The sequence below is a fragment of the Phascolarctos cinereus genome, unplaced genomic scaffold (genome assembly GCF_003287225.1).
Source record: "Phascolarctos cinereus isolate Bilbo 61053 unplaced genomic scaffold, phaCin_HiC Scaffold_5;HRSCAF=322, whole genome shotgun sequence".
Taxonomy (NCBI): domain Eukaryota; kingdom Metazoa; phylum Chordata; class Mammalia; order Diprotodontia; family Phascolarctidae; genus Phascolarctos; species Phascolarctos cinereus.
In genome coordinates, this window is record NW_027555958.1 from 463,882,967 (window position 1) to 463,902,216 (window position 19,250).

Consider the following 19,250-nt stretch of genomic DNA (forward strand, 5'->3'; position numbering starts at 1 on the left):
TAAGTAAAAGAGGTATTTGAAGTATTCCTAGAAAGAAAATAAAGTCTAAATAAATTATTTGCTTTTCAGACACTCCAAACAATGGAAAACAAGAGAGGTAAACAATTCACTTTAATTTAATAAATATTTAGTAAGCACCTACTATGTGCCAGGCTCTGTGTTAAGCAGTTGAGATAAAAAACAGACAAAAGACAGTGCCTGCCCTCAAGGAGCTTACAATCTAATGAAGGAGACAACAAGCAAAGAAATATATACAAAACAGGCTACGTACAGGATAAAAAAAAGGAAATAATTGAAAGAGAGAAAGCAGTGGCATTAAGAAGGGTTAGGAAAGGCTTCCTGTAGAATGTAGGATTTTGGTTGAGTCTTAAAGGAAGCCAAGGAGGTCAGTAGTTGGATTGGAGGAAGGAGAGCATTCCAGGCATGGGAGACAGCCAGAGAGAAGGCCCAGATCTGAGAGGTGGAGTGTCTTGTTCATGGAACATCCTGGAGGCCAGGGTCACTGGCCTGAAGAGCTCAGGCTGGGGAATAAGGCATGAGAAATTTAGAAAGATAGGAGGGGTCTAGGTGACGAAGGGCTTTGGAAACCGGTCATGGCAGCAACTTTGGACAACAAAATAAGAGAGGAACCATTGAGAAAGTCCTGTGTAAAAGTACACGAGGAGATGGGTTGAAAGCCAAAGCTTAATAGAAGTGATGGTGTAGACATAGGCCTGAACCACCATGAATCTAAACCCCTTGCATTTTTGTGAGAGGGTGCATAAAGGATGAGAAGGGAGGAAGAGATAGAGAGGAAGTCGTGGCATAGCTTAAGGCCAAGTTTAACCGGGAAAATAACTCCTGGTTCTCAGGAAGAAAAGAACTAACGGAAATGAGCGAGGAAGCAAAGGAGGAATTGAAATAGGGAGGAAGAGAGAGAAGGGGAAGCCTTGATTCGGTGGTGGAAGGAGAGACCCTTGAGGGCTGCTGTCATGGCAGAGAGATCTTCTGTCAAGGGAAATGGGGACTTACTGGTGGGTGTAATCCTCAGGGAGCTCATGCTTACAGAGGCTGCCCCAGGAGAAGGAGAATCAGAGTTCCTGGGGCAGCCAACATCTAGAAGAGTAGGTAGGCATGGACCTAGATAGGAAGGGTAGTGGCAAATGGAAAAAAAATGATGGAGAAGGCGAAGACTGATAGTGAAGTGTATTATCATGGAACGTAGGAAAATTCCTATCGTTTGACAATGTCCTCTCTGTCCCCTACAGGAATTGGTATTTCTAAGCATGAAGCACAACAGAAAGGGGACCCAGGGGGCAGAGTCTATAGGAAAGTATCGTAGGAACTATTTAGAAGAGTTTGGGGCTTAGAAGCTTCAATTCTGTGGGGAATGCCGAGATTAAAGAAGGAATAAGTATGTCTAATGGCTGTAAATCAATGAATAAAAATCTAAAATAGACTGAAAGAAAGGGTGATGAAGAGAATGGAGTGGAATAGAAGGGAAAAGAATCCCTTTTAAAGAAAAGTGCAGAAAATTACATTAAGAAAAAACTTAATGAGCACAGTGAGTTGAAGGGGAGGAGAGGAAGTGACATTTTACTTGACTACTGACCTGGGAGGGGAAAAAGAGGGGAAGAGTTAAATAATTAGACAAAAAGAAGAAAGAAATCTGAGCTAATAAGCTAAGCAGAACTGGGGAAAGGTAAATGGGAATTGAGGAGGAAGGGACGGGAGCAATGGCAGTTAGCTGTCTTGCCTTAGAGTAGATTAAGCTAAAATAACTGAGGAGATAAAGTACTGTGTTTTCAGAGGACAAAGGAAGAATCTTAATTTGGAAAAAATAACCATCCAATACTCGAGGCAAATGGAGAAAAATATAAACCCAACTCTCATATCTTTAAATGTAATGGACTTAATCCAATAAAATGAAAAAAAGATTGGATAAGACAACAAAACCTTATATTCTGTTGCTCACAAGAAACATTAAAAAAAAAAAAACCAAAGACAAAAAACCAAAGATATACAGAATAAAAATAAGGAGTGGTAAAAATTTATTGTGCATCAGATGAATCCAAAACAAGAATTGCAATTATACTGTCAGATAAGGCAAAAATAAGTATTCACGTCGAAAAGGGATAAACAAGGAAACTATATTTTGCTGAAAGGAATGATAGACAACAAATAAATATGAGCACTAATATTAAACTTTTATGCTACAATGCCTTAGCACCTTAGCACCTTTATAAAGATAAAATTAACTGAACAACAAAAAGGCAGAGAGAGAGTAATATAATACTAGTAGGAAGTTTTAGTGTTCCTCTCTTAGTACCAGACAAGTCTAAAAGAAGTTGAAGCAAAGGGAAAAATATGGAATGAAACAAATTAGTGAAGAAATTAGAGCTAAAAGACTTATGGTGTCTTCTAAATGGAAATGTTAAAGAATCTGTAGCTTAGTGCCATGTGGAACTTTTACAGAAACTGACTGTGTATTAGGGCACAGAGATATTGTGAGCACATTTAAAAGGTAGAAGTAGTGAACATGTCCATGACAGGCCATAATCTAATTAAAAATAGGAATCAGTTCAGGGAATGTAAATAAAAGACAGACCCAAATGGAAACATAACAATTAAATCCTAAACAATGAATGAGTCAAAAAAACCAATTATACAAACAATAATTATGTTAAAGAAAATGATAATGATGAAACAACATACAGAATTTTGGGCTTGTAGCTAAAACAGTCCTCGGGAAAAAACATCTCTACAAACATATTAACAAAATAGAAAAAGAGAGGATTAATGTACTGAATATGCATGTTAAAAATTAGAAAACTAACAATAAACCTAAAAAAAACACCAAATCATGGGTATTCAAAATTATAGGGGAAATAAATTAGAAAACAAAAAAAATTATAGGAAGAAGTAAAATGAAAAACTGATTCTTTGAAAAGACTAATGAAAAAACCTGATTTTTTGAAAAGGACAAAAATCAGGTCAATAAAATGGCAAACAAGGTGAATTAATAAGAAATAATAAGAATTGTCAGAACCTACTATACCACAGTGATATACTAACAAAACTGAGAACACAAATTAGAAGAATACCTTAAAAATATAAAACACTTTAACAGAAGACCAAGTAGAGATCTTAAGTAATCCAAGCTCAGAAAAGGAAGTAGAACTAGCTATAAAGGACTACCAGAGTGGGGAAACAAAGCTTTTCTTCCCGATGGATTGACAGTAGAATTCTATAAACTTTTAAAGAACAATTAGTACCAGTGTTACACAAGTTATTCTGAAAAATTGAGAAAAAAAGCACCCCACTAGATTCCTCTTATGAAACAAAGATAGTCCTAATACCCAAACCAAGGTTGGACAAAACACAGAACTATAGATGTATCATTAATGAATATTGATTCAAAATTTTTAAACAAAATCCTATCAGACTATTGCGATTCATCCCAGAAATCATTCATCATGGCCCACTTGGATTTATACCAGTGATCCAAGGATAGTTCAACATTAAGAAAACAATCAACATAATTGTAGTAAAAAGAAACAAAAATCTGAAACTATAATATTATCTCAATAGATGCCAAAAAGCCTTTAACAAAATAGAACACTTATTTGTGATTCAAAATGTAGGCATAGAGGAACCTTTAAAAAAATCATAGAAAGTACTCAAAACCAAAAAAACATGCATCATATGCAATGACGATACACTAGAACCTTTTCTAGTACCATAGAGATTCCATATACAAGTAAATTCCATGTAGAAATAAAGCACAAAGGTGCTTGCATTCTCCACCATTACGGATATAGTTCTGGAAGTGCTAGTAATAGCAATAAGACGAGAGAAAGAAATTAAAGGTACAAAGATAAAGAGCAGATAAAACTGTCCTTGTTTGCTGCCTATATGATGGCTAACTTAGAAAATCCTAGGGAATCAACAGACATACTAAGTGAGACAACAGCTTTAGCGGGTTGCAGGCTGCAAAACAAACCCTCAAAAATCATCAGCACTGGGGCAGCTAGGTGGCGCTGCAGTGGATGGAGGATTGGCCCTGAGGTCATGACTACCTGTGTTCAGATTTGGCCTCAGACACTTACTAGCTGTGGGACTGTGGGCAAATCACTTACTCCACTTGGCACCCCACCCCCCATCATTTCAATATAATAAGATCCAAGAGGCAGTAATAGAAAGTGAAATCCCATTCCAAATAACTACAGAATATATAAAATATTTGAGATTTATCCACCAAAGCACACAAAATACATTTATAGATTCAATTAAAAACTGCTCCTAAAAATAAAGAATAAATGGCTGGAAGAATATTCAATGTTCATGGCTTGGTCGTGCCAGTATAATAAAAATGGCAATACTACCACAGTTAATTTATACTTTTAATATTGCATCAATCAAATTATCAAAGGGATACTTTACTGAACTTGATAAAATAGTAACAAATTCCTTTGGGAGAATAAGAGATATAAAATATCAAGGGAAGTAATGAAAAGAGGTAGGGATGAAAGGAGAATAGCACTTCTAGACCTCGAACTATGTTGTAAAGTGAAAGTCATCAAAACCATTTGATGTTGATTAAAAAACAAAGATAGGTCAATGGACCAGACTAGTCCAGGGAGAATCAGAAACACTGGAATTTAATTATCCAGTGCTCAATGAAGCACAAAACAAAAATTACTTGGGGAAGAACTGTGGATTTGATTAAAACTGTTGGGAAACTGTAAAGCAGTCTGAGAGATTAGCTCAGTTATTCAGATCAGCACCCAACACCATATTCCACAATATATTCTAAATGGACACGTGACCATTAAAGATTACACTTTATGAAAGTTAGAAGAGAAGGAGATCATGTTCTGCCACTGTGGGGAGGAGATGTATATACTTAATCAAAGGTTAGAGGAAGTTACAGAAGATAAATAGGTAACTGTGATTCCATGAAACCGAAAAGCTGCACAGACAAAAGGAATGAATCTACAATAAGAAGGGAAATGGTTGAATGGGAAAACAAAAACAAAAGCTTTGTATGAAATTTCTCTGATAAGGGTTTGGTATCCAAGACATATAAACAGTTTACATGTGTGCGTATATACACACAGTGCACATGTGCATAGGCATATACACATGTACACATGTGTTATACATGTTACACAGATACATATATGTTATGTATGTGTTGTACATGCATATATACTGTTATATATGTATGTGCATATGTGCATTGTTCAGTCATTTTTTCCATCATTTCTGACTCTTTGTGACCTCATTTAGGGTTTTCTTGGCAAAGTTACTGGAGTGGTTTGCCATTTTTTTCTCTAGCTCATTTTACAAATGAGGAACTGAGGCAAACAGGTTGAAGTGCCTTGCCCAGGGTCACACTGCCAGTAAGTGTCTGAGGCTGTATGGAAGATGAGTCTTCCTGATTCCAGGCCCAGCGCTCTATGCACTGTGCCATCTAGGAACACTTCTCTCTGTATAAATGGCTGTTTGTTCCCTGCCTCCTTTCTGTCCTCTTTCCCTCCCCACAATCCCCCCTGCCCAGAAGCCACCTCAGCTGTCACACTTTTCTTCTGGAGAGCAGCAGCCCAAGCGCCCTGAGCTGCTGGTGCTGTGTGGGAGCAGTCTCCAGACCTGTCTTACTCCAGGTTTCAGTCCCTGATTTTCCTCTTCCAGAAGATTTTAGGCACGCAGTGCTGCAGGCCATCGGTTTTCTGGTATTTACACATTCTATTAACCATCTTCCTTGGTCAGAATGTGTGATAAACATCTGAAGTGCTATTTTGATATCAAAGATAACATTTTACAAATGAAGATAGAGGTGGCAAAGAACCAGGGCTATCCTCTAATGTTCTTGAAAGGACCCAGAAGTCATATGAAGAGTCTTCCTCAAAGTCTTCATCTACCTTTTCATCTTGCTCTAGTTAAACTTGTTTTTTCTCATGTGTCAGCATTCACAAAAGGAACAAAAAACTATTTTTAACTAATTTTAATTTTCATGCTTGATTTACTTGCTGGCATTTTAGGAGTATTGTTTTCTAGGCTTTCTTCTGCGTTAGCTGATCATTTAAATAGGCTTTTATGGGCTAGCCCGGGACCCAAACTAAAACAGGTAACGTTGTTTGTCTGGAAAAATGGGTTTTCCCGTGCAAGTTCCAAACAACATATTTACATGTGATCTTTGGACCAACCTGTGGTAGGGATTGTAGAGACTATGGTTTGCAGTTTGGGCTAAGTTTCTGGTGCCTAAGTTATACATCTGAACACTCAAGCTCCTCAGTGGCCAAGCTGTTGAATTGTAGCATTTTATAGCAGCCTGTTTTCTCAGAAGACATCCAGGTGGTGGAATAAAGTGAGTGAGTATCCTCTGTACCTGTGCACCCCTGACACCTCCTGGCCCGCCGCACCTAGAGAGGCTTCTCACCTCCCATGCTCCAGCTAAGTTTCTAGGATGAGGTTAGAGTGGAGTTGCTGACCTGTACTCGTAGAGGGGTCTTCTTCCCTAGAGTGCCCTCTGCCAATGAAGTTACAGATCCTGGCTCTGTCTCCTAGGCTTTAGGTTGCACGGTGCCCAGTTTGGCGTCAGGAAGAACTGTGTTCAAGTCTCACTCACTTAACTGTGTGATCCTGGGCAAGGCATTTAACCTCTCTGCCTCAATTTCTCCATCTGTAAAATGGAAACAATAATTGCAACTACCTCACAGAGTTATTGTGAAATGAGTTAATATATGTAAACCATTTTGCAAACCTAAAAGTTCTCTATACATGCTATTTATTATTATTTTTATCTATCATCATCCTCTAACATTTACCTAGTATGAATCATTATGTAATTAGTCTGGTCATGTAAGGTCATGTAAGTGGAAAATTGACTATTTATAGGATGATTTCTGTGAATCAATTCTTTGGTTTTGTTCTGTTCTGTTTTTCCTCTTTTTCCTTTTTCCTTGACTACTAAGTCAAATAGCTTTCTTTGAAAATATGCATTGGGAGAGAGCAAAGGCAGGGGCTGCTATTGCTGACATTTGTAAACTGACTAGAATGAACAACTTTATTACAAAATGGATGGCTTATTTTAAGGCCAAGACAAAGGGACTTTATGACAAAACAAAAAAACATAATTAGTAGCATTTTAAAATGCACATTGTAAAATAAAATGTGTATTGTTAGAAAAATAATTTCATCAATACTTTTGAAGAGATCTTTATAACTTGAAAAGTTAATGTTCTGTGAAATATTCTTTCCATGGAAAGTAAACTATGTATTATTGCAAAGAACTGCAAGTATTCTCAGGTGTAATTTATTTTCCCTTCAAAATATATCCCTCATTCTTAGTTTTGCCTCTGACTTGCCTCTGAAAGCTCCGAGAGGTTCTGTCTCTGAGCCACACACAGACCCTGGTGTGTTGTACAAGTTAGATCTGCTCCGTGTTACACATCTGTTTCTGCAATGGAGAGTTTGGGAATGGGAGGAAATGCCTCCATTAAAAAAAAAGTTTCAAATTCATATGGAAACAGTGATCTATTTCACATAAGTAAATGGTTCCATTCTGAAAATATCTTATTTTTTATGGGGATTCCAGTAGCCTTCTCTCAATACAAATAAAATCAAAGTGTGGGTAGCTCATGAGCCCCCGAGTGGGGTATGTATACCTCTCGCCAGGTTTGTTGTGCAGTCGAGAGCGATTGGAAGAGATTTTTTGTTTGCCTTTATGTGATAATTTTATTGTTGTGTATTTGGAATTAAATATTTCCATTACTTAAATATTCATAGAACATATGATCACTTTCTGTTTCTATAAATTGAAGCTTTTGATAGCCCCTTTCCTAGTTGTGTTTACCATTGAAGTATCATGGGGACAGTTGGCATCATCTACGGTGCTTGGTTGTGTGTGTGTGTATGCGTAGATGTGTGTGTGTGTGTGTGTGTGTGTGTGCGCGCGCGTGTGTTAGATTTTTGTTTATGAGCATTTTTGATCTCTTGTGTTTGTGTGTGTGAAGGAGGATAAACAAGCTCCACCCGAGAACGCAGCCAAGGGATGGCTTTCTCTCTAGTTGAACATGGAGGCCGCAGGGACAGATGAAGTTGACAAGCTGAAAACTAAATTTATGTCAGCATGGAACAACATGAAATACAGTAAGTCTCATTATCATTACTGTGAAATTATTTAAACTGAAAGAAAATCTTGGATGCCATTTGTAACTTCTCTAAACAAACCAGCAAGTAGATGAAGAGCTGGGCTCTCCCTCAGGAAGAAATTGAGTTTGAGTCTTCCCTCAGACATTTATGAGCTATGTGGCACATAAACTCTTCTATCCTCAGTGTCCCCATCTGTAAAACCAACCTCACAGGACTATTGTGAGAACTGATGAGATAATGTATGTAAAGATGGTGCTTTGGAAGCCTTCAAGTGCCGTGGAAATGTTAGCTTTTATTGTTTGACTGAGGTTCCACTTCAAGTTAAAAACGATTTGCATACGGCATTTTCCTCTGAGATTCACTGTTCTGTAAGTTCCCAGGGGTGGAGCATCATAGGGATGTTCCTCTGATCCTCTGTGAACAGTGTTTACTGGTGGGGAATGTTGACCCTGTGGGAGTGTGGCGACTTTCATAGTTAGTGAAATCTTTAAGAAAAGGCCGGGAGGTGATAGTGAAGAGTTAACATTTGTCTGGCCCGTTAAAGTTTTGGAGTAGGGCCCATGGGATGCTGAAGGGCCTCTGGTTCCTGCTGTGTCAGGCCCAGAGCTACAGATATACAGACCTAGCTGCAGAGCTAGGAGGAGGCAATGTCTTGGGGGAGCCTTATGGGAAAATCCCTTGGGCAGCTGTGTGGGATGATGGAGTGGAGTGGGAAGAGACTGGAGGCAGGGCCACCAAAGAGGAGGCCATCGGATTAGGCCAAGGAGAAATGATGGTGGCGGAGCTAAGGGCTGACTGTGTGAGTACATAGAAGGGAGGTTGTGAAGGTAGAAACAGTGAGCGTTGGCGGTTGATGAATAACATGGCAGCTGCCAGCCTGGAAACATCGAGGAATGATGTCTTTGACAGATGTAGGTTATTTGGAGGAGGAATGAATTGGAGGGAGTGGAGGCCTTCGGTTTGGGATATGTTGAGTTTGAGATGCCTTTGGAACATGTGGGAGAGACTGGCATTAGACATGTAGCTCTGTGAGCCATTTGTGTTGAGATGACAAGTCAGAGGATGGAGCTGGAAAAGATGAGGGTCCTGGCCAGAGCCTTGGGGATTGCACGGTCAGGACCGAGGAGGTAGGTGATGAACCAGCTGAGGAGATGGAGAGGAGAACCAGGGCAGAACAGTGTTGTGAGAGTCTTCAGGAGGAGAGGGCAGTCTGCAGGGTCAGACGCAGGATGAAGACTGAGGAAAGACCATGAGGGCTGGTGTTTAAGACATTGTTGGTAACTCTGAGACCCAGATTGTAAAGTGCTGAGGAGCAGGAGGAAAGAAGTGGAGGCAGTGAGGGGAGGTGGTTTTTTCCTAGGAGTTTGGCAGACAAATGGAAGAAAGAGAAAATGATAGTTTGATGGGGTGGCAAGGACTGTGGAAGGTTGTTTTAGGACTGAGGAGGCTCAGTCACATTTGTGGGCAATAGGGAGAAGGTGAAGGCCCAGGAGGGACGGTTGAAGAGATTCCCGTCTGTTGGAGGAGATGGGAGGGCGGCCTCAGGGACACAGGCAGAGCAGTTGGCCTTGGCAGCAAGAAGGGCTGCCTCATTATCAGAGACTGATGGGAAAAAGAGAAGCCCAGGAGTTGACTTCACAGAGCTTTGAGTGCCTGGCGCCTAGTAAGCATTTAATAAGTGCTTGTTGGTTGTTTGAGAAAAGGAGAAGGAACTCATGGATGGGCTCAGCGTTCTCAGTGAAGTGAGAGGCAAGGCCCTCGGTGGAAGGCGAGACGGAGGGGAGGCTGAGGAGCAAAGAGGATGTTTGGACGACTTCCGTGGGGCGTGATGGAGGCTGTCGGAGGGAGACTTGACACCGTGAGGTGAAGTAACAGTTTTTATTGTGCCTAGTCAGCACGCTTCTGTGACTTCCTCCAGTTCGGGTTAGCAGCACCCAAGCCGGACCAGAGGAGGTCGAGAGTGGCAGTCCCACAGGGCTGGTGTTGGCAAGGGCTCAGCGGTGATGGGACAGGGGCCTAGGGATTAGCAAATAGAAGAGAGTGTGGAGCTGAGCTGACTTGGGTGATTATGGGGTTGAGATTATAAAGGGAAGTGAAATCAGAAGGGAGAGAGACGTTAGGAGGCGGTGGGAGGCGGAGGGTTTCGGGGTCTCAGTGAGGGTGAGGAAGAGGCTGAGGAGGGGTCAGGCGCGGGGAAAGGTTAGGGTCCGAAGGAGGAATGTCAGAGACTTTCATCAGAGAATGGAGTATTTGTGGGTAATGATGAGCTCTAGGGTGTCACTGTGGCTGAGATGGAGAGGAGGAATTGTTTGTGGGATTGAGAAGATTGAGGAGCTGGGGGGGCTTGGCTGGTGAAGGGCAGGGATGAGGAGGAGAGGGAGCGTGCAGTCAGGGGCTCCGGGAGGCAGAGTGAGCACCAGAGGAGGAGGGGTTTGTAAGGGGCGGTGGCAAGGGGCAAGTCTGGAAATGATAGTGAGGTTCAAGGAGCAATGTCCAGGATGTTGGGGCCGTGGAGCGAAGGCACAGCCAGGGCTGGAAAGGATGGCCAGGGATGCAGTGAGAGCAAGCCGATGGGAAGAGGATCACGAGCGTTTATGACGTGCTTCTTCCTCTGTGCAAAGCTAATGTGTAGATAGAGGAAAAGGAGCCTTGGAGGGGGGTGCCTACGGCTGGGTCAGGGAAGAGACCAAGGTGGCTGGGAAGGCCTCCCTCCAACGGGAGGTTTCAGAGGAAGCTGGGGATTTTGAGGCCAAGGGAGAAGGGAAAAGGGGGGCCTTCAAGGCACGGGGGAAGGTCTATGCAGGCATTGCAGGTCTGTGGGGAGAAGGAGGCTGGTCTTCTCAGGCCAATGTGGCTGGATCTTAGAGGGAAGAGAGGGGAGGCAAGAGGAAAAGAAACCAGGCCCACAGGGACGGGAAGGTTGTTCGTTGTGGGGCAGGAATTCGAGGGGTGCCAGTGGAGAGGGTGGGGAGAGCTGGCTAGGGAGTTGGCGGGCTGTGTTGAAGCGATACAGGGATGGGGGCAGGGATGCTTACAGGCGCTGCAGGGGATAGTCTCGTGGGGCACCCTTGGGTGGGAGCTGGGCAGACTGTGCTGCGGGATGAGAGAATCGTGCCCACACTGAGGGACTGGTGTCAGCTGTTTGTCTTGGACAGCTCGTTCAATCCCTTTGTGCCCCAAAATACTTCACTGGAATGCGGCTTAGTCGAGAATTCTGAGTTCTCCAGCCCTTTCTACAGGAGGCACAATTATTTGTCTACCATTTTCTCTCTGTTGATAACAATGTGTCTTTCTTTAGAACACTTGATTTTAGTGAAGATGAATAAGCACAAAAGACTTTTGTTTTGATTTGTGTTGAAATGTTTTCCCTCCTTCTCACACATACAGTGATAACTGTCAGTTAATATCGTGGAGTTGGGCAGAGAAAAATGCTTTTGTAATTTTTCATCGCCATGTTTTCATGATGAAGCATTCTTTTTTTCTTTCTTTAGGCTGGGTGTTGAAAACAAAGACGTATTTCAGCAGAAATTCACCAGTGTTATTGCTGGGAAAATGTTATCATTTCAAGTCTGAAGGTGAGAGTCCAAAATTTGTGAACAGCTTCGAAATTTTATCCAGAAATTAATAGTGAATATTTACTTATCTTATGCTATTTTTATTGTTCCCTAATTTGGTTTTGGCCTGTCTTCTTGAGTAGTTACACTCTTCATCAACAGCAGCTTGCTCTTACTGACATGCTGCCCTCTTCTGTTTGCTTCCATTTCAAACGTATTCTCTTTTCTCCACCCGGACGATAGACCAGAGGGTAGGGACCAAGTCTTGTTTCCTTTGTATCCAGTGGTCAGTAAACATTTATTAAGCACCTCCTGTGCACCAGGTACTGTGCTGAGTGCTGGAGCTACAAGTAAGAAAGACAGTGCCTGTCCTCAGGGAGCTTACAGTCTAATGGGGAAGACTACACAAAAGAAGCCACGTTGAGATTAGAGTGTTTGAGGGAGCCTGCCAGTATGACGTCTTGGAGTAAAGGAGAAGAGTGTGTGGGGGGAATATTGTCAAGGGCCTGGGAGATGTAGAGAAAGCTCATGGCAAATCGTCTTTGATTGACTTCTTGAACCTTTGCAATCTGGTTTCCAGTCTCATTCATCTGAAACTCCGGAGTCATCAATTACCTCTCAATTGCCAGCTCATAGAGTCTCTTCTGCCATTGCCCTCTCTGCAGCTTTTGGCCCCGTTGATGCTCTCCATCTTCCCCTAGCCCTTGGGGATCCACAGCCTCTGAATGTTCCCTGGACAATGCTGATGTTAATGAGAAAGGGCTTTGTGGTAGTGGGGCCTTTGGAGCCATTGGAGGTACTTCAGAATTTCCCAAGGGAAGTCAAGCCACATGTCCTTTTCCTGCTCAATTCTGGACTCAGTTTATTCTCCATCTGGAGTGCTTATCCAAGATACACATACTGATGGACTAATTAGATGGGCCCTTGTCCAAATGCATGTCATTATCGGAGCAATGTGCATTTTTAATCTGGCTAGTTTTTGCAGTGGCTTCACCGGTCTCTTTTATGTTGCTGTGAATTCCATCAAGGAGGTTTTGTATTGTTGAATTCAGCAATTTAAATTAGCAGATTTATGAAGAGCCTACTGTGTGCTAGTATGCTAGGTGCTGGGACACTTGAAAACCAAGGCAGCTACCTGCAACTGGGGGAGACAGTGCGTAGACAGATAAGTCAGCACACACTTATACAAGGGCTGGGATGGGAAGGAGGGCCTAATAACTGAGGGCTGGACCCCAGAAAAAATACCTTGTGGGAGGCAGCTGTTGAACTGAGCTGGAAATGCAGTGGAGGATTCCTAGAAGTGGAAGTGAGTAGAGAGACAGAAGTGAAGGCATTGAGGAAGCGCCTACTGTGAGCCTAGCAAGCACATGCCAAGCCCTGAGGCTCCAAATACAAAAGCAGAAGTAGTCCTTGCCTCCAGGATGACATTCTTGTGGAGGCTGAGTGGGGAGTGTAGACAGTGAAGGAGACTGAGCCACAAAACCCACAGAGATGAAAGACCATTTGTCCAGGATGCCAAGAAGGGCCCTTTGGTGTAGAAAGCAGTGGGGACAATGAGCTGGGTCCTAGGGGAGCAGATGGGCACAGCCCTTGTTGGAGCAGTGGCAGATATGTCCAGATCATGCTTCTGGGGAAGGGTGTGTACCTGGTGGGCCTCCCAGGAGGGGAGAGGATGGCCGGGGACCACGAGATGCTGCATTTTAGGTGTTGGGGGAGGAGAGCCTGCTGGTGGATGCAGGAACAGGAAGGAGGCCAGTATGACTGGATCAAGAGTGCTGGAGGAGGAAGTCATGGAAGCTCAGGGTAATTAGTCTCTCGTGCTCTGCTGGTAGAACTGTTTGGAGAAGGAGCAGGAAATCCTTTGTGTTTAGATTTTCACAGGACATTTCTGTAACACTGAAGAAGCCTTGCTGTCTGCCTGACGGATGTAACCTTGTTTCATGCCAGCACTCTGTAGGTTGTCGAATAAAGGTGGAGTTCTCTTTATAGTTGTGTCTGCCCTGGAATCCAGTATAATTTTCACAAACACCTTAGTTCAGAAGACTCTTCGGGGCTAATGCCCATGAACAGATCATCTTTGGACACCAAAGAATGGGGTGATGACTTGGCATTACTCATATTACACTGTAGCCTACGGTGATGGATTTAAAAATTTTAGTGTGAGCATTCATGACATAAGCACAGTGTGACACATTGAAAACTTACTGTATTTCATTTACAAAAGGCTTATCAGGGCGGACCAGTTTCTGTGTCATGAACCAATGATTGAGGTGACTTCCTGTCATCTCAGAGTGGATGATATATGAAATGAAGTAAACCAATAGTAATAATTACTCCTGATCATGAAATTCATCATAATGTTTTGTGTTTATAGAAAGCCTTACAGTTTACAAAACACTTTTGTTTACAGTGTCTCACAGCAGTCAGGAGGGCAGATGATACGATTCCTACAGATACTTGGTTTGTAAAGGCTACATGGCTTTCGTGATGTTCCACAGTTACTCAGTGCTGGCCATGGGGAAGAACGGCATTTGAATCAGTGGTGTTCTTGGAGGGTGGGGGTGAGGGGGAGGCTCTGCTGCCTGCCCTCAGGCCCTGGCACTCCTCATCATGAGGCGGGGCCCAGGTGGAGCATGATCTGCTTGCTTTTGTCTTACAGAAGAAAATGAAACGGCACCTGTCAGATCAAGATGGCCAGTAGAAAATGACCATGTAGTCATTTCTGGGAATGTAGAAGAGTTTCGTAGAGATTTCATTTCTAGAATATGGCTGACCTACAGAGAAGAATTTCCCCAAATTGAGGGCTCTGCCTTGACCACAGACTGTGGGTGGGGCTGCACCTTGAGAACTGGCCAGATGCTCTTGGCCCAAGGGCTCGTCCTCCATTTCCTTGGCCGAGGTAAAGTGATGTCGCTTTAATTGTTCCTGTTCTTGTGTGAACTCCCTATACTTTTTAGCCAGGGCATTAACATTCCCTGAGGGTTATTTCCTGGACTTCCTGCTACAGCAAACTGAATTTACTATCAAGCCCCACCTGGGGTCAGGTAAGTTCAATTTGTGGTATTCCTTGTCCCTACTGCCTTCCTCTTAAATTTTTTTTTATCTAAGTCTTTTTAAAAATTTCACTGTATTTCTGGTTAACCCCCAATATTTTTCCTGGTAATAAAGAAAAATTTTTAGCAGAAACAGCTGAAGCATTGACCACTTCTAACGGCATATACAGCATTTCTCTCCCACAGTCCCCCACCCTCTCTTTCTATGTCTCTCTTCTCTCTGTCTCTCTCTGTCTCTCTCTCTCCTCTGTCTCTGTCACTTTATCCCTTCTCTATCCACTTTCTCTCTGTCCCCTCCCCACCTATTTCTCATCTCCTCTCTTTGTCTTTCTCTCATCCGTGGATATATGGTTTTCCTGGTTCTGCTTCCTTCAGTTCATACAAGGCTTCTGGGTTCCCTCCACCAGGAATGAGCCAAGCCCAGGTCTTCCAGTTGGACTCGTCCCCCTCTCCTTCCTGCTCCCTCGCGTCCAGGTGCTGGGAGAGCAGCAGAGGTATTGAGCAGTTAGGCACTTAGACTTTTCTGCACCACATTTTCTGTTATCTGCCTGTTATGTAATTGAGGTTGTTAGAAAAATCTGAAACAAAAACCTCTACTACAGGAATGTGTGAAGGAAAGCCTTTATTCCGCTTCTAGAAGCGGGTGCACCTCACCCTCGTGGCATGTACACAGCAGTGCAGAAGTAGAGTCAACTTTTAAATGATGAGTAAAATCCATCCTCCTCCCATCTGAGCTGGGGTTGGATCAAGTCATTTTGGGTTACACTCTTCCTGAACCACCCATCCCATGTTCCTCCTTGTCATGTTAACCCTTCCTGGATCATACACCCCATGTTCAAAAATGGCGGCTGTCTCTGCCCTCAGGGTTTGTCAGTTAATATTCAGTAAGCTGATTAAGCGTGTGCACTGGAGAAAAGCCTTTGCCCCATCCTTGACCCCAATGGGTTGCAACTGGTTTAGCCTCTGGGGCTCTTTTCTTAAGGAACTAGTTGTTTTGCAGAGTGTCTGGGGCACTTTCTGATTGGTTGAGGGGCTATCCACGAGATCTTGGAAGCCTCCTCAGAATCCCCTTGTTCTGCTGTGGAAGCCTAACTTCTGATCCTTTCCCACAAGGTTAATCAGATTGCTAGTCAGGAGTTCTCAATAATAGATTCATAACACTTACTCTTTTATGGTGCCTGCTATGTCATAGCTCAGCTGATGTATGGCTTTTTTTTCCAGTCTTCCCTTGTGTCTGTGATGGACGTGTCCTCCCACTTCCTCTGCAGATAGCAGCCCATCCCTGGCTCTTGGCTCTATGCTGGGGCCTTCTTCCAGGGCTTTGGGGTGGCCCTCAGGCTCGCTGTCCTTCCTGTCCAACCAGCCATGTCCTCTTCAGATTGTACATTTCCTGGGTGTTATCTTTTATCCCACTGCTTGTGTGCCAGGCCTCAATGGTCACGGGCAGCTGCCAGCTCACATCCCCCGTGCGCCCCCTTTGGGCTTTGTTCACATATCTCATTTTCCCAAACAGCCATTTTCCATTTTTTTTTTTAAAAGAGAGACTTTGTGAAAGTGGCCAGAGAGACCTGGCTGCAGAGTTAGAAAGACCTGGGTTCAAGCCCTGGCTCTGACCATCCTGGCTGTGTGACCTTGGGCAGGTGCCTCTAGATACTCTACAAGTATAAATTGTAGAGAAATACACAGTTCAGTGAAGCCCTAGGGCCCTGCCTCTCACTGTCTCTGTCCCCCATTGGCTTTAAAGCATTGTTGTTTTTGTAGCACATTTACTTTTAAGTGATTTCCATTTTTCTTGTTAATTGTATGCAAAGATGCCTTAATCACCAACCTTTTCATGATTAAATTCCTAACCCATCTTCAGAATTTAGGAAGCCTCTATGATTTGTAGTGGCTCTCAAAGATGTTACATGGTAGTTTAACTTTAAAATGTTTTTTTCCTATGATATTTTGGCTAGTTTAGAAGCTTTCCTACCTAAATGAGGTATATTTTGGATTGATTTATTTCATAATTATCTACTGTAATACTGATTTTTTTTAACTATTAAACTTTGAGATATGATTCATAGGTTAGTCATGAGCTATATAATCAGATAATGTAGTTATCCTAAAAAAGATGAACCAAGCTCATAGTTCATCTTTTTTAGGGTAACTACATTATCTGATTATGTAGCTCTAATATTTACTTACCAAAGCATGTGTTGGTGAACTGTTTTTAAACTTTTAAATTACATGTGTCTACAGACTGTGTGTATGTGTGTATACACACACACATACATATATATGTATGTATATAATGTATATATGTTTCATAAGGCTTCAGTATGAAGAATAATTTCTATGATTTTGCTAATAGAAGGGTTTTAAAATAATATGATAGTTTAGGAAAGGAAGTGGTAAAATGATTTTCTTTGAAAATCTTTATATTATTCTGAGGCAATTTAGCTATGGTGGGCCAGTACTGAATGATTTCTTTCTTTCTTTCTTTCTTTTTTTTTTTAAGGGGCAATTGGGGTTAAGTGACTTGCCCAGGGTCACACAGCTAGTAAGTGTCAAGTGTTTGGTCTGAGGCCGAATTTGAACTCAGGTCCTCCTGACTTCAGGGCTGGTACTCTATCCATTGCACCACCTAGCTGCCCCTGAATGATTTCTTAAGGTTCTGATGGGTTGACTTTCAGCTTCCGTGACTCATTTTGTCAACCTGGAATGAAATGTATGCTTGTTACTCTACTGTAGCTCGTCATGGCCAAGTTTTATATGTTGTATTTAGGCCTTTGCGGACTTAGTATTTTTTTAATGTGTTTTTTATACTGCAATCACTTCCTCAAACTTCCTTGTCCATACATCTCTTCCTTATGGGAAAGTAGTTAAGTACAACTCCCCTGACAGCTTACGTAACATTCCATGGTTGTTGTCTGGCCTCTCTCAACTGAGAAGAGTGAGGCGTGTTTCATTATCTGTCTTCTACAACCAAGATTGAAGACTTTCACTTGGGAGTTAGGATAAAGAAATAGAGAGTTACTCTGTTCCCAAGATGGGAGTTACTAGAACATGAGAGGTGGGAGGGAGCTTGGAGAGCATAGGCATCCGGAGACACTTATCCTTTTCTGTGGCGTGGGCCCCTGTGGGAGTTTGGTGAAACCTGGGGACCCATGCTCAGAACTGGGCTTTTAGTTAATAGAAGGCAGTGCTAAACATTTTTTCCCATCCAAGTTCATGGACGCTGTAAATCCCAGATTAAGAACCCCTGATCTGGTCCGTTCCCCTAACTGATACCCAGAGAGGTTGTGAGTCATTCAAGGTCAAACATTGGGGGTAGAGTTGGGATACATGTAGCCAGAATTCAGATCTCCTCACTCCTGGCCAGAGTCTCTTTCAAGTTTACCTCATCATGATGCCTGTATAAATTTTTTCTGGAAAAAGAAAATCTTAAAAAAAACAAACCTTAAGTTTAATCTATAAGTACAGAAAAATCTCATTCTTTTACAACTGTTTTGCTATTTGCAGATATCATAAATGTTGTTATACTCTTTTGCTACATCTGCTTTGCTTTTTGATAGAAAAAACTGGAGATAGTTGGTAGAGATAGTTGCAAGTATAATTTGGAAATTATGGTCTACTCAATACAAGGTACAGTTATTGGTTTTAATAGGCTTAGTCTCTATTTAGTTTTGTTAAAATTTGGTTGTTTAAAAAATGAACATTTCCTTTTGAAACTGCTATAGCCTGGACCTGGCCAGATGCACTGGACATTGAAACCTCAGATTCTGAATCATGGACTTCTCACACTGTAAAAAAACTCACCGCCTCGTTTGAAGCATCCCTTGTGGGAGAGAGAGGCCCACCATCCATTCTTAAAGAAACACGCAGGAGGAGTTTCGAGGTTGAAGGCAGAAATGAGATCTGCCACAGGAAAATCATCTCATGGTTCGGGGACTCCCCACTGGCCTGCTTTGGCTTGCACCAGCTAATTGAGTATGGGAAAAAGTCTGGGAAAGCGGCTGGAGACTGGTACGGGCCAGCTGTTGTTGCACACATTTTAAGGTAAAGTTCTCTTAAGATTCTCCTCATATGCAATAGCTTGTCAGACAGACAGACAGCTGAGGGGATGAGAAGGAGATGGGGGGAGGAAGGGAGAGAGACAGACAGGCAGACACAGAGACAGAGACATGGGGAGAGAGAGAAAGCAGGGGAGAGAGAGAAAGAGGAGGGGGGAGAGAGAGAGAGGATAGTAGGAGTTTTCCTCCAGATGCAGTAGAGCTTTTAATTTTTAACAGTTGTAAGACATCACCATAAAGAATTCTTTTTATTTGCAAAGCAGAGAAAGTGAGTCGAGTTGCAGTCTAGCATGCCAGTTCCTGCCCTGCTCAGTTTATTTACTGAGACAGGCCACTTTCCCCCTTGTTGGTTGCAAATGGCCAAGGTCTCTTTAAAGCTCGGGCTTTCAGTCGATAGAGCGCCTTATTGAAATGTTCTAAAAACTAACAACTCTTTCAACCTTGGAACACGC

General features: G+C 42.5%; 1 protein-coding gene across 4 annotated transcripts in view; it reads left to right on the plus strand.

Moving 5' to 3' along the window:
* ATG4C (autophagy related 4C cysteine peptidase) overlaps positions 1 to 19,250 on the plus strand; it is an 83,791-nt gene that overhangs the window by 18,366 nt on the left and 46,175 nt on the right. For 3 of the 4 annotated variants that reach the window (XM_020993090.2, XM_020993093.2, XM_078156679.1), the window contains exons 2-5: positions 7,998 to 8,133; positions 11,628 to 11,711; positions 14,350 to 14,589; positions 18,466 to 18,784. In XM_020993090.2, coding sequence (XP_020848749.1) covers positions 8,058 to 8,133; positions 11,628 to 11,711; positions 14,350 to 14,589; positions 18,466 to 18,784 — 719 coding nt within the window. In that variant the 5' untranslated portion in view covers positions 7,998 to 8,057. The remainder of the gene's footprint in view (positions 1 to 7,997; positions 8,134 to 11,627; positions 11,712 to 14,349; positions 14,590 to 18,465; positions 18,785 to 19,250) is intronic. The other variant, XM_020993091.2, reaches the window with a different exon arrangement.